The sequence below is a fragment of the Strix uralensis genome, chromosome 1, assembly GCF_047716275.1.
Source record: "Strix uralensis isolate ZFMK-TIS-50842 chromosome 1, bStrUra1, whole genome shotgun sequence".
NCBI classification, from domain to species: Eukaryota; Metazoa; Chordata; class Aves; order Strigiformes; family Strigidae; genus Strix; species Strix uralensis.
The window spans coordinates 168,996,176-169,010,824 of record NC_133972.1 but is presented as its reverse complement, the minus strand read 5'-3'; the positions used below and the strand labels follow the sequence as shown (position 1 = coordinate 169,010,824).

The following is a 14,649-nucleotide window of genomic DNA, read 5'->3' as shown; positions in this document are numbered from 1 at the left end:
TTAATTCCCAGAACTTGTCTGTCCTGAACACTGCAAGAGACAGAAGTGATTTTGTACATCAATGTCCTATCATAACATGATGCATGTGCGTTGAGAGAATGGAGACTCCACGGCCAACCTTATGTTTGACATTTCCTATCTTCTAACCGCTGAACATCTTTTGACTTAGTGATACTCTGATCGGATTCTAGACAGATGTCTACATCTGTATCATAAAAGACAAAATGTTTTAAGGAAAAAAAGGCAAAATGTTGTATCATTAAGTTTTGAGGATTTGCTTATTTTTTTCCTTTATCCTTTTTAAACACACATAAGGCAATAGTATCTACAGAGACACATATCTGCCACTCACCCTTTTCATGTGTGATTCTGCATACACATTCAAACCCCTGTTTATATGTGCAATTTTGCTATGATTTACATTCATCTAACTAGATGTGGACTTGGCTCATATATCTACACTTGAGCAAGTTACCTTCAGCTTCCTTGGTAGTCAGTACAGGTGTCAATGGTCACATGAATCTTGTTGAGTGTATTTGCTAGATCTCTGTTGACTATAGTGTCACTCTAAACACCTCATACATATGAGGGCATTTCTAGATAGTGAGATGAATCTCATGGGCAAGTGTCTGTGCGCCAAATTTTTCACAAACAAGGATAATCAGTGCGATTAATGTACACTATGTACTTAGAATGTCCTCAGAACATCTGAAGGACACTATAACTTGTCCAAGTGAAACTATGTAGTAAATCTTGAACAGGCAAAATGCAATATAAGCATTTAAAATCTGACAAGGGCAGGCTGAGTTTACAGCACAGTTAGACAGTGCCATGAATTTTTTCATGACCAGAAATGGAGATGCAGTCAGAACAGCGCCAAAAACCATAAAATCCACTAGTCTTTCACTGTCTTAGCTGTCACTAGTTCATTAGCTGTCACTAGTTAGCAGCATCATGGTGATGTTTAAGTCCCCCTGTTATCTACTTGGATTCTTTGGTGATGTCTCTGTAGACATGACAGTTTGCGTTCAAAAGCAGATAACTTCTTTACTCGTGCATCACGCAGCCACATGGCTCTTACAAGAGGATGCATCTCATCCATATTCTTACATCTCCTTTCCAGCCCTGCATCACCTGATGCTGGAATCATTCCAAGGAGGATCTTGGTCAACTTGCTGTCATGTCCAGATGTGGCCTATTGAGAAGACAGACAGAATTGACCTTTAGGTGCTGCTAAAAATCTGAATGAGGTCAAACATCCTTATATACTTCCAAGGACTTAGTATAGACTTATGTCCATGCAGTTTGGAGGTCAGGCATGAACTTGAGTAGAACTTTAAAAAAAAAAAAAAATATTGCAAGGCTCTTTTATGAGTACAGGAAAATAACATGTGGTCTGTGTCCTAAAGAGCTCTAATTTCCTCTATGAAACCAACAAAAAAGCCCAGGCAAAGAAGAAAATAGTTCCTTTTATTGGTGAGGGGAGCACAGTCAAATATAAGAACGATGGATAATTCTGACTGAGTGTCCTAAATAGGCTTCAAATAACTTGCTGCTTTTTGATGCACTTTGTGTTTCTAAAACTGACAACAGGAACATCAGAAAAAAAAAGATTCAGGTGAACAGTGGGAATAAGACACAAAAACTGCTGAAGATTGAAGATTATGATGGTTTTAGGAGTCTGGAGTTTTAGCTCTCAGTTGTGCATAAAATTTTAAAACCTCTTTTTCTTTTGAAGACCATAAAGAAGAAATGCAAGTTGGGGAAGGAAGAGGTAGGGAAGGTGTGAAGAAGAGAGGATTATATAGCAGTGGGAAGCTAGTCCAGGTGGAAGTTTGTATTATCTCTTTTTGCCTTCTGCTTTGCTCTCCTTCCTCTTCTTCTGATTTTTCCCTGCTGTTTCATTTTGTGCACAATGCCAACAGCAGGTTATTATTAACTGGTGTAAGCAGATAGTGATTTGTGCTGAGCTGAACTCATAACTGGTGTCCTGACAGGCACATGCTAACAGAGGACAAATCGAGGTTGCTCTTCATTCTTTTTTTCCAGTGATCTGACCTAAATTTGCACAGCTGTGTTCACATTTAATTCTGCCTAATAGCTCAAAGGCTTTATATCTCATAAGAGCAGCCTACTGGCACCTGACATTTATTCTGGCCCTTGTTCAGTTCTGCCCTACAAATCCTCTGGCATAACCTGGTATTTTTGGTTTTTTCCCTAGTAGATTTATTCCTCCATCTAAATACCCTTGAAATGACCAGTTTATGAAGGGTATAATCTAGACCATTGCTTCTCAGCCTTCTTGGATTTGGTAACCTGCATAAATTCTACAGTGTGGATTGGTCCCACAAACAGAATGTGAGAGAAACTGAAGTTGTTGACTTGTTTTCCGAAGTGACTTTCTTTGGATCCATTAGGTTCTCTCTGTTTTCACCCATGACTATGTGGACCATATATTTGAAGCTGTTAACCTAGAGTGAAGGTTCTCAACTGTGAGGTGCAAGTGATTTTACTCATAACACTAATTTTGTTGCTGGAGGCTGAATGGGTATCTACCCCTACTGAACTAAGTGCCACTGGTACTTTGTGAGTTCCAATTATGCTGGCAAAAGACAAAGCACAGTGGAATGTTTAAGTGCAAAACCAATTACATAAAATAAACCAGCTCCTTTCTTATTTGCTCCACTTTGAATACTCTTTGGGTTATGAGTAATTTTTTAAAGGATCATTTATTATTTGTCTTCTGTGTCTCTAACTCATAACATTTTGGTGGTAGCAATCAACGATCCTTGCGAAATGTGATTCATGGTGTTGCACTCTTTACGAACATATGTCTAACGCATCTGACAAAACTGTGGATATTGATTTTCCCAAGAATATTAGACAGCAATTTATTTTTTCTTTTAATATTGGAAGATTATTTTCAGGGCTTGCATCCAAACTGAGTTAGCTTTTTGTAAAAAACAAATTAGTCTTTAGCATTAGTCTAAATGCTTATGCAGTGGAAAAAAATGATGTTTAATAGATATGATTGATTAAGACTATGTGTCTTGAATTTGTTTTTACCTGTATCGTAAATCTTTACTTTTGTTTGCATACTGAAGAAAAAAATACAAAGGCTTACAAGAGACTAGAAAACTAAAAACCTTACCAAACTAGCTGCAAGGGATTATTGCTATCTTGTGCTGTGATACTATCTCATTCTGTAAACTCTAACAGGTAATGTTAGGTGGTTGCAATGATTGGAGATCTTAGAAAGTAGTCGTTGACACTTCCGTGGCTAAACAGAGCATTAGAAAGTTTCTCATGACTAAGAATAACATGATTTCTGAAGAAAACTTAAGACTGAAGTCTTAAATGGTAATACATATTAATACAAATAGAAAAATCATAAACAAGCAGTGACCCAGAAGTTGTGGATTTTGTAAGTGCATTTAGGAAACAAACTAACAAGCCTTCTGGCTGAGTTCTAAATCATAGAATCATAATAATTTAGGTTGGAAAAGACTTTTAAGATCATTGAGTCCAACTGTAATTTTTATGTGCATTATCTATATAGTTTTTATTGCATATATTCCTTGTTTTCAACTTCATTACATACTGTTGAGTGAGGCCATATATTGAATGAGATGATATCTGTTTTCCAGTGAGTGTAGATATTTTGATTTATCAATCTGTTGAAGTTCTTGTACTTGAATGTGAAAAACGGGATACTAGGCAGAGCTTTTTTGTTACTGTTAAAGCTGTGAGTCTTGAGGGATCACATACTTCATTGGCTTTCCATGACTCAGTATAAATGCTCTAGCTTATTGACTGTGTTATAATAAGATGAAAGGTCTAATTCAACAAGTCAAAGGGACATAAACCCATGCTTGAATCACCTTGCTGAAGTAAAACCATAATCTTTGGTGGCTTCCCGAGGGTTGAAACATATGTCTCAGGAAAAAGGAAGTTTCATGGTAATTCAAGTAAAAAGTTTATGTTCCAGTAATTCTTTAGCCTCAGCAGTGCTGGGAAAACAAAACTGTTTTAGGAAAAGAAGAGGTATTCTGAATAAAATTCAATGCTACCTCTACCCTAGAATAGTCTAAAAATATATTACTCATGGGAGAGCCATGTTTTAGACACTGTTATGTCAGTGATTTGTATCAAGACAGGTTAAAATAAAAAATATTGTAACTACTTATTTAATAGTTTTGCTAAACAAGCCTTGCCATTTCTTTGTATATTTAGTGTTGTATTTAGATTGTCTCCTTTTAAAACTATAAAGGAGGTATATTGCTGTCACCCAAAATCTTAGGAGAGAATTACTGGCTTGATTTATTTTAACAAAATGAAGTGCTAACTTCTGAAATATTTTTTTTGTTGAAGACCTCACCTCTCCCATTTTACTGATGAGCTGGCAGAAAAAAATTACAAGTTCTGTAAAGTAGAGAATGGTTAACGACAATGGTGTAGTGAAAGGACTTACTGACATTTGTGACTGTTTTGACTCAAGCAATTAATTATGCTCAGAAAAGGCTATTGAGATGCAATCACTGCGTTAAGAACTGAGATCCAGTTCAGCTGCATGAAGGTGAACATTGAAGAAATTTAATTAATAAAGAAAAACAACAACAAAAAAAAAGAGACTTGGTCTAATGAGTGTGCTGTTTCTCCTAATTCTTTTGTCTAGAGCATATTTGTGTGTGTTTATCATCCTCCTTCTACTGTGTTCCTCTGTTCTTTAGAATTTTACAGTGGGTGAAGGCATTTGTGGAGAGGAGAATAAGATTATCTCACTGTGAACTTTTTCTACACACTTAATCAAGGAATTCTTAATAAATAAACAAACAAACAAAAATTCCCAGCTTGCAACAAATACCATCTTTTGAAGAAATTAGCAATAAAATAAAAGATGCTTTAAAAGCAGTAAGAATAGTGATGCTATACTGGAGATAGTGTTGCTGTGTTTCTTGAAAGGCAGCTTTATTCTGCTAAATGAATGTTTCTAGGTTTATGAGTCATTGCCCTTTATCACATTCTGTTTTGTTCTTTTGTCCTCGATGGGTTTTTTAGTTGTGGTTTTTTGTTTGTTTGGGTTTGTTTTCTCGCTTTTGTGATGGAGATGGACAAGAAGGGTGAAAGCACTAAAAAAATGTCTGGTTTATTTTTCACTTGGATAATTACACAAATGCTAGAAAGTTCAAGGACTGTCAGAGTATGCAGTGTCCTGTCCTCATTTACACTCTGCTGTGTCCCCATCTCGCCTTCCTCTATCCCTTTAGTTGGGTTGATGCTGATTGCTGTCTCAGCAGGGAATTGTCAGACTCATTTTTAGCTTCAGGGTGTTTAACAGTTGTGTGTGTGTGGTACATAACCAACTAATCACCTGCTGTCAGAGAGCTCGATCAGTTGACTGTATCTCTAAAATGTCATTAGCACAAATACTGAGTCAAAAAGATTACAGAGAGCAGCGGAGGATAAAGATGAATAAAGCTATTGCAGTTTGGGCAGTATCTTGTGTTAAACAATCTCCAATCCAGAAGGTATTTCCACCGACAACAATGGAGATGTGGGGAGTAAAATCAAGTCTTTCTTTAAAAAAGCAAGTGAGACAGTCTCCAATCTAAACATATAGATTTTCATAGGGCTTTATTTGTATAAAGGATTCTGATTCTTGATTAGTGTCTCCTTGCTACAAGTAAAATGACAATTGAAATTGACTCTCTCTTGCTAGGACACCAACTCTAGTTGGAACGACAAACTATCAAAGTGGTGACCTGACTTGTTAAATCAGCACATGTAGGACAGCATAGCACAACCAGTGTCAATGGCAGCACCTTATGAAGAAATCCAGTGTTTTGAAGTGATGAGAATGATCATGGGATGGCTTTTACAGAAGCGTATGACCAAAACAATTCACATGTTGCTATAGTAGTTTCATACTGATATTCACTAGTGTTATCTTCAGTTCTCTTCTGGAAAATGCAAAGAGTTTGACTTAAAACCAGACATTTCAGAAAAAAAAATGTAGTAAAGCCTTCTCAAGAATCACCTCTGTGTTTTTCTTTAAACTGCTTATTAGATAAATTAACAGTACTTTAGTACTGGCAATATTTGCTATTGTGTTTACAGCACTGATGTAATGGCATCCTTCACTTCAGTATTATATACACTGACTATTCCTCTATTTATAACCCAAGGTTGTCCCACAGAGTGATCAGTAAGTAACGGGTGGTCAGAGGTCCTTCACAAGTCCTGGATTTTGAAGGGCTATGATCAGGTTCCTTTAAGCAGGCATCTGGTACAGCAGTGAAAACTTAGTGCATCAGTTTAAGCACTTGATCCAGGCATGCCCACAGCTGTTTTGTCAAATTTCACAGCTTCTTACACTGAAGCGTGATGTTTAGGTCTCTGAGCAGGTTTTCTTTGAACTTTGCTAAGTGCCATGATGATAAGGTGCACCAGAGGCCCCTTTTAGTACTTGTCAGGTGTTCCCTGAAGTACCAGGCCCTGCTGCTGGGGGCTCAGTCCCTATAGCTATCTGACACAGATTTACATGCCCTGATCCTCTGGAGTGCCAGTGGGGTGGATGGAAGTTCAACTTGATATGGTAGCTATTTATTCTTCCGTTCTGGTGATCAGTGAGGGAAATAAAGTTACAGAAACATTTTTTTTCCTTTTTTTGCAGGACAATTCTATATTTGTTTTGTAAAGGTATAAAGCATGTAAAATAAAATATAAATACACTGAAGACCCATGTCTGCATTTCCATGTATTCAATTTTTCATTTACTCAAGCTAACCCTATCTTCATTCATGCTTTCTATCTTTGACAATATTGGTGCTGGTCTGAACTGGATGGCCATCCATTCACACCTCTCCTCTTTAAATTGGTGTCTTCAAAAGTATGGAGTTTCCTTTGATCCTGAGTTTTTGGTCTAGGGAAATGTGCCTCAGCACAACATGCAGATTTATCCAGAGGTAATTATTCCAATTAGCACTGTTCTCAAGGCTAAATACCTTGTCAGAGTATTGCTTTGTGGTATTATGTGGTTTCCTCTTGGTTTCCCACACACAGTCTGCTTTGCTTTGATACTGTACACTCAGATAAGACTATCACACACATAACCAGGTGGTATGTGATATACATGCCTTATAAACAGTATAGGCTGTGCAGAAAGGAAAAAGGAGAAAAGATTAGTCTCATTCCTGTTGAAATGGTTGGGAAAGAAAAAACATAATAGTACTTTGTCAAGTAATAACATTTGAGTTTACCTTCACTGCTCCTAAATCACAGCCTGACATGAGATAATGTAGAGTTTCTTACCTTGGATGTATACCAGATGCGTAGCTTAGCAATTGCCCTTTTCTTTCTCACAGTTATAAACATAAATTGCATATAGTGTGTACATCTTATGTCCCATTCTTGTCATTCTGAAGTCAACATCTGCAATGTTAGTTTTTGAGGAGGGTGAATGAAAAACCAATACTTTTAACTCTAGAATGAGGTCTTTTTGAAAAATGGTAGTGCTTTGAGAGGATAGCCAGAAAGAAAACAGTTTAAAATAATCAGTGTAATAAGCCAGTCAGCTGGAAAATTACTCATCAGGAGAGAGCACTAAGACTTATCAGAAAGCTGCAGCCTAATGCTTATCTGAGGACTTCATGTATCAAACTCCTCTTCATTCCTGCTTCATTGAAGGAAATGGTCAAATCTTTGAGTGCCATGGAAATTACTGGTTAGCATATATGGAGAAATTCTTCACTTCGCAGTCTGAGCTAGATATCCCCTTATTCCCCGTATGTCTCAGGGGAATTATTAATAACCCAGACATGGGTCTTCCTCAGAGATTGTATTTGACTGCTGTCAAGGAGCTACCAAAATGATGCTTACGAACATATTCATTAAACAAACCTGATCTCTATCTTCTCAATGATGCTATAGACAATTTTCAGACAGCTTGCAGATTGCCAGAAGTAGACTTGCAGGGAGAAAAGGAGGAAAAGGTAAATAGAAAATTCAAAATCTGTCCAAAAGCTGTAAAAGTCCTTGACTTGCCTTTGCTACAATTAGTGAAATGTTAAGAGTTTACACTGGTATATTAAATATGGCTGCTTTGGAAACTTACTTCTGCAAATCTTCCTTGAGTAAGGTATGACCTCCTGAGGTCCCTTCTAACCTGGATTATTCTGATCCAATGAATGTATGAGATATTATCTGTAAATGGCTGCAATGCTTCAAAATCTTGGTCTGGCTATTGCTTCCTATTAGGTGCTTTGATTGTCAGCATTTTCCTTAGAAGAATCTCTTCCATTCATTAATCTTTAAATTATTCACATTCCCTCAGAAGCTTCCCTTCCAGGATTTTAGTTAAGTCATAGAAGAGGTCAAAAGCAAAACAGTTCTGAATTCTGCTCTCACCTATCTAGGGTTTTTGTCTTTTTGGCCTGTATTTCACACAAATGATCTGTGCTGACCCTGAATATCTGCCATTTGGTAAAGCAGGAAGAGAAAAATCAGTTTCCCATACAAGAATAGCAAGAGAGTTAATTAAGATTTCCTTTGAGATTCTTGAACATAATATGTTATTTACTTTTTACTTCTTATACTTTTCATAATATTATAATTCTGTCCTCAGGCTTAATTAGACTTTTTACCTCTCTTAATTACTGCTTTGATCTGGCTTTTAATGAGTCTTCCTGAAGGTGGAGCCCAATGATGTTATTGGAAAGATTCCAGCTGATTTCAGTCGATTTCAAGCTTTGCATGAACCCCAAGATGCCAAATAAAATGTAGTAAACCATTTGTAGATTTGTTAAGCAAAATACTTCAAATGTTTATAATGCCTGTATATATGTGTTGTTTAGGTGATGACCTGAAAAAATCATGTCTGAGGTCCAGGGAACGGTCGAGTTTTCTGTGGAGCTACATAAATTCCATAATGTGGACCTCTTCCAGAGAGGGTGAGTTGATGTTTCCATTAATTTGCAGCCGATATAACAGAGTAGTAGTTTATAGAAAAGAGTTAAACTACAAAACAGGTTATTTTCTGCCAAATGCAGTTACATTTCTTGCAGTCTCCAGGGCAGGGAAGGATGTCATTGGGCTTTCATTGCTGTCAAGGAAGATCAATGTACATTACTTTCTCTATAAAGTCAGACTAACTGACTTGTTTTTGTAATGCAATGTTGTAATGCAGCAAATTATTTTAAGCATCTGTTCAGATTTAAGTACAATAGCTGGTTTAAATGCTTCTGGACTGGTTTTGAGCCTCTGTGCTAAATGATAACTGCATTGAACTATAATGAAAACATGTTCATTTTAGGGTCATAAATCTATACACTTTTAATGAAATGTAGATGAATCCCACCATTTCAGAGGGAAAATGAATATTCATGTTTGCCTAAAGCTCTGGTTCTGGTGGTCATATTGTTTTTTTCACATCCCTGTAAGTTAGAACATGTACAACGGCCAGTCTACTTAAACTTTTGCCCCTATTCTTTTGCACCACTCTTCCTAATAGTTTTTATAACAACCCAGTGGCTGTGGAGAAATCTGACCAAGCGTGAGTTATTACTCTGCTTGCATATTGGACCCCACATGTATTTTCAGTGAGGAAAAGATAAGACAAAGGAACATGTTTTGAGGAGACCAGAAGACCCAGATGGGACAAAAGGATGTACTTCATGGACAACAGTGGGTCTAGTGGAATAATATTTTATTTCATCTATGAGGATTGATGTACACAGAACACTAGATACTCTCTTTCAAGCCTTAGCTTTGCACAGGGGTGTTTCAAAGCTGATTTGTCCATCCTGAACACCATTTCCTGCAAGAAAACCATGGAATTGTTTCGATATTGGGATAGACTAGGTAGAGCTGTTTCCATCTGTATACAGGTTTTTTGTTATTTGTTTTTACTGTAATGAACTATGTGGTAAGGATGCTGTGAACTTGAACGAAGGAAATATGCTCTATTTTGATTTAATAGCTGGGATTTGGGACAACTCCTATGACTGCAGTGTTGGAATGGAAGGATACAGGCTCGTTAGGAAGTACAGGCACAGGAGACGAGGAGGGGGTGTCACCCTCTATGTCAATGACCAGCTGGAGTGCATGGAGCTCTGCCAGGGATGAATGAGTAGCTGACTGAGAGCTTATGGGTCAGAATTAAAGGGAGAGAAGGGACAGGTGATGTTATAGGGGGGGTCTGCTACAGGCCACCCGATGAAGGAAGACTGAGCAGACAAGGCCCTCTGTAGACAGATAGGAGCAGCCTCACGTTCACAAGCCCTGGTCTTCATGGGAGACTTCAACCACCTCAATATCTGTTGGAGGGACAACACAGCAGGGCATAAGCAATTCAGGAGGTTCCTGGAATGTGTTGATGACAACTTCCTTCTCCAAGTGATAGAGAAGCCAATGAGGAGAGGTGTTGTGCTGGACCTTATTATCACCAATAAGGAGGGGCTGGTGGGAGTTTGAAGTTCAAGGGCAACCTTGGGTACAGTGACCATGAAATGGTGGAGTTGAAGATCCTTAGGACAGCAAGAAGGGCACACAGCAAGCTCACTACCCTGGACTTTCAGGAGAGCAGACTTTGGCCTCTTCAGGGATCTGCTTGGCAGAGTAGCATGGGATAAAGCCCTGGAGGGAAGAGGGGCCCAAGAAAGCTGCTCAATATTCAAGGATCACCTCCTCCAAGCTCAGGAGCAATGCATCCTGACAAAGAGGAAGTCAGGCAAAAATGCCAGGAGGCTGAATGGATTAACAACGAGCTCCTGGACAAGTTCAGACAGAAAAATTAGGCCTACCGAGGGTGGAAGCAAGGACAGATAGCATGGAAGGAATACAGAGCATCCAGAGATCAGGTTAGGAAACCTAAACTCCTGATAGAATTGCCAGGGATGTCAAGGGCAACAAGAAAAACTTCTATAGCTACGTCAGTGATAAAGGGATGAGCCCTCTCCAGAAGGAAAGCAAGACCTGGTTACCTGGAGTGTGGAGAAGGCTGAGGTAGTCAATGGAATTTTTGCCTTAGTCTTCACCAGCAAGTGCCCCCAAACACACTGCCCAAGAGGCAGAAGGCAAAGTCACAGTCTGGGGGAATGAACCACCCAGTGTAGGAGAAGATCAGGTTCAAGACCATCTAAGGGACCTGAAGGTGCAGAAGTCTGTGGGACCTGATGAGATGGATCCGTGGGTCCTAAGGGAACTGGCAGATGAAGTGCCTAAGCTACTAACCATCATATCTGAGAAGTTGTAGCAGTCCAATGAAGTTCTCACTGACTGGAAAAGGGGAAACAACCCCCATTTTTAAAAAGGGAAAAAAGAAGAGCTGGGGAACTACAGGCCAGTGAGTGTTATCTCTGTGCCTGGCAAAATCATGGACTGGATCCTCCTGGAAAATATGCTAGGGGACATGGAAAATAAGGAGGTGATTGGTGACAGCCAACATGGCTTCACTAAGGGCAAATTGTGCCTGACAAATCTGGTGGCCTTCTACGATGGGCTTACAGTGTTGGTGGATAAGGGAAGAGCAACTGACATCATCTACCTGGACTTGTGCAAAGCATGTGACACTGTCTTGAACAACATCCCTGTGTCTGAATTGGAGAGACATGGATTTGATGGGTGGACCACTCGGTGGATAAGGAACTGGCTGGATGGTCACACTCAAAGAGTTGCGGTCAATGGCTTGATGTCTAAGTGGAGACCAGTGACGAGTGGTACTCCTTAGGGGCTGGTACTGAGACCAGCGCTGTTTAACACCTTTGTCAGTGACATGGACAGTGGGATCGAGTACACCCTCAGCAAGTTTGCCGATGACACCAAGCTGTGTGGTGGGGTCACACGCTGGAGGGAAGGGATGTGCCATCCAGAGGGACCTCAACGGGCTGGAGAGGTGGGTCTGTACAAACCTCATGAAATTCAAAAAGGCAAAGTGCAAGGTCCTGCACATGGGTCAGGGCAATCCCAAGCACAAATACAGGCTGGGTGAGGAGTGGATTGAGAGCAGCCCTGCGGAGAAGGACTTCGGGGTATTAGTGAATGGAAAACTGACTATGAGCCAGCAATGTGTGCTCACAGTCCAGAAAGCCATCTGCATCCTGGGCTGCATCAAGAGAAGTGCGACCAGCAGGTCGAGGGAGGGGATTCTTCCCCTCCACTCTCATGAGACCTCACCCAGAGAACTGCATTCAGCTCTGGGGCCCCCAGCATAAGAAAGATATGGACCTGCTCAAATGGGTCCAGAGGAGGCCACGAAGATGGTCACGGGGCTGGAGCACCTCCCCTGTGAGGACAGGCTGAGAGAGTTGGGGTTGTTCAACCTGGAGAAAAGAAGGCTCCAGGGAGACCTTATAGCGGCCTTCTACTGCTTAAAGGGGGCTACAGGAAAGATGGGGAGGGACTCTTTATCAGGGGGTGTAGGGATAGGATGAGGGGTAATGGCTTTAAACTGAAAGAGGGTATATTTAGATTAAATATAAGGAGGAAATTCACAGTGAGGGTGGTGAGACACTGGCACAGGGTGCCCAGAGAATCTGTGGATGCTCCTCCCTGGCAGTGTTCAAGGCCAGGTTGGACGGGGCTTTGAGCAACCTGGTCTAGTGGAAGGTGTCCCTGCCCATGACAGGGGGGTTGGGACTTGATGATCTTCAAGGTCTCTTTCAAACCAAACCATTCTATGATTCTATGATATGCTATTCTGTTCATGTCTACAAGTGAATATCCACCAACTTTATGTTAGAAAGCATTCTGAATATACCATATTCTTGTGTTATATAGAAAAAAAATAATCCATTGTTCTTGAGGTCTTTGGTTTCTCTGAATTATAGAAGTCTCCTGTGTATTCTGGTCTTTATGACCTTAGAAGACATTCCCAGGTATAGATTGTTTTCTTGGCTTTTGCTCATCAGTTTAATGTCTTTGCTCTTCCTCACGTGTAAAAATCCACACCTATCTGTAGGTTTAGTGAGTTTTTTGCATTTAGACGGTAAGATGTTCAGCGGTTAGACAAGAATCTTCCCACTTCTCAAGTTACTGTGTGACAAGCTGTCTGTTTTTGTCATGTTGGTCTGCGTTTGTTTTCAGTAATTTCCGTAGAATGCTTTGTTTGGCTTTGACAGGCAGATCAAATCTCTGGTGTGGGGCACTAACACAGATAATATATTCTGCTGTCACACTAATGAGTTCCTAATTACCCTCGCTCTTTTCCCCACTGGGGTACTTACCTTGCTTTACTGATTACTATTCCAAACACATGCTACTATAGGTTATACTGCATTAATTTGTTTACAGTAATTTTTCTTTCTATGTATCCTGCACAGTATGACATTTGCTTTCCTTCCATAGTTTTAACCTTTGCATTTCCAACAAAATCCTTTATTCTGTCTCATATTTGCTGATCAGTATCCACCATCATACTTCATCTACTCAGCAGCCCCTATCACTATAGAATGAAAATGTGAAGAAAAGCAGTAGATGAGCTTGCCAAATTTCATTTTAACTTGGACACACATTTTATTTTTTCCTCTATTGCCATTGTTGATATTCATTATAGACTTCTGGGATGTCTTAGACTGATATATGGTCTCCCCAGATGAGAGGGTAGTAGAAGTAATAATGATGCAAATTTTATATTTAACTAGTATTTTCCTTCTTTGAGTGCCTTGTAAATTGTGTCAATATCATTCTGTCCTGCTGAAGGCCAGAAAGGTGATTTATGAAAGGTTTTCTATCAGGATAACAGTGGAGCTGAAATGAATCTTAATTTCTATGGGAACCCAACATGTTGTGTTTTTTAACAATAAAAACAAAACAATGAGGAGTATTAATAACAATTTATGTCTCCTACATTTTCTCTTTATACTTTGGTACAAAACCAAAATAAAAAACCATACTCAAAAACCTGATTATGAATCTCCACAAATACATAACAGTCCTTCTACTGTATGTCTGACATAAGATTGAAATTCCTGGGTTGGAACTATGTAACTGTGCAGAAATGACAGTGTTTTTCAAAACACTTAGTCTTGGTTAACTGTCCTAAAGACAGTACCTTTAGGGAGAGTGAGGCTAGGCCAAACATGAGCCCTTTTGGAGAAGAGCACTCTGTGCAGATAAAGAAATGAATAAATCAACAAGGTTTAGCAAGAGAATCCTGGGAGAATCAACCCTTCTGGAGGTGTTAGTTAATGGTTAATAATCAAACTTGATTAAGGACATGATCTGCTGGCCATAAGCCATACAGTCAAAGTGCTTTAAAACGTTAGGCCTTCATTAATGTCCTGTTCTATTTTTGATTGCACTGGAAGCTATTTTGAATTCTGCATGCACACACAGCCTGTTGCCACCTCTCCCTCCCCATGAGAAATGGAAGCTCCTTAATCTATCTAAATTACATCTTGTGATATTTGAATCATGTTTCTTAACCTGGATGAATGGTTAATATTGAAAAGAGACTGTGATACAAAAGTAATGAGGGGGTTTTTGTTAATATTTGTTATGGGTATATGTTTCTGGCATATATAATAGCAACCATCATCAGTAAATGATGTGTTGCAGGTAGTTTACTTTGGCCAGTTAGTGTTAAATTTATCTTCTTCTGAAGCACAAACATAACAGTGTCAATATTTATAGACACCAAAGGGTAAATGCTGT

The 14,649-nt window shown here is 39.3% G+C and overlaps 1 protein-coding gene across 2 annotated transcripts in view; it reads left to right on the top strand.

Annotated features, from left to right (window-relative positions):
- FAM135B (family with sequence similarity 135 member B) overlaps positions 1-14,649 on the top strand; it is a 250,599-nt gene that overhangs the window by 87,593 nt on the left and 148,357 nt on the right. For both annotated transcript variants that reach the window (XM_074888616.1, XM_074888608.1), the window contains one exon: positions 8,853-8,948. In XM_074888616.1, coding sequence (XP_074744717.1) covers positions 8,872-8,948 — 77 coding nt within the window. In that variant the 5' untranslated portion in view covers positions 8,853-8,871. The remainder of the gene's footprint in view (positions 1-8,852; positions 8,949-14,649) is intronic.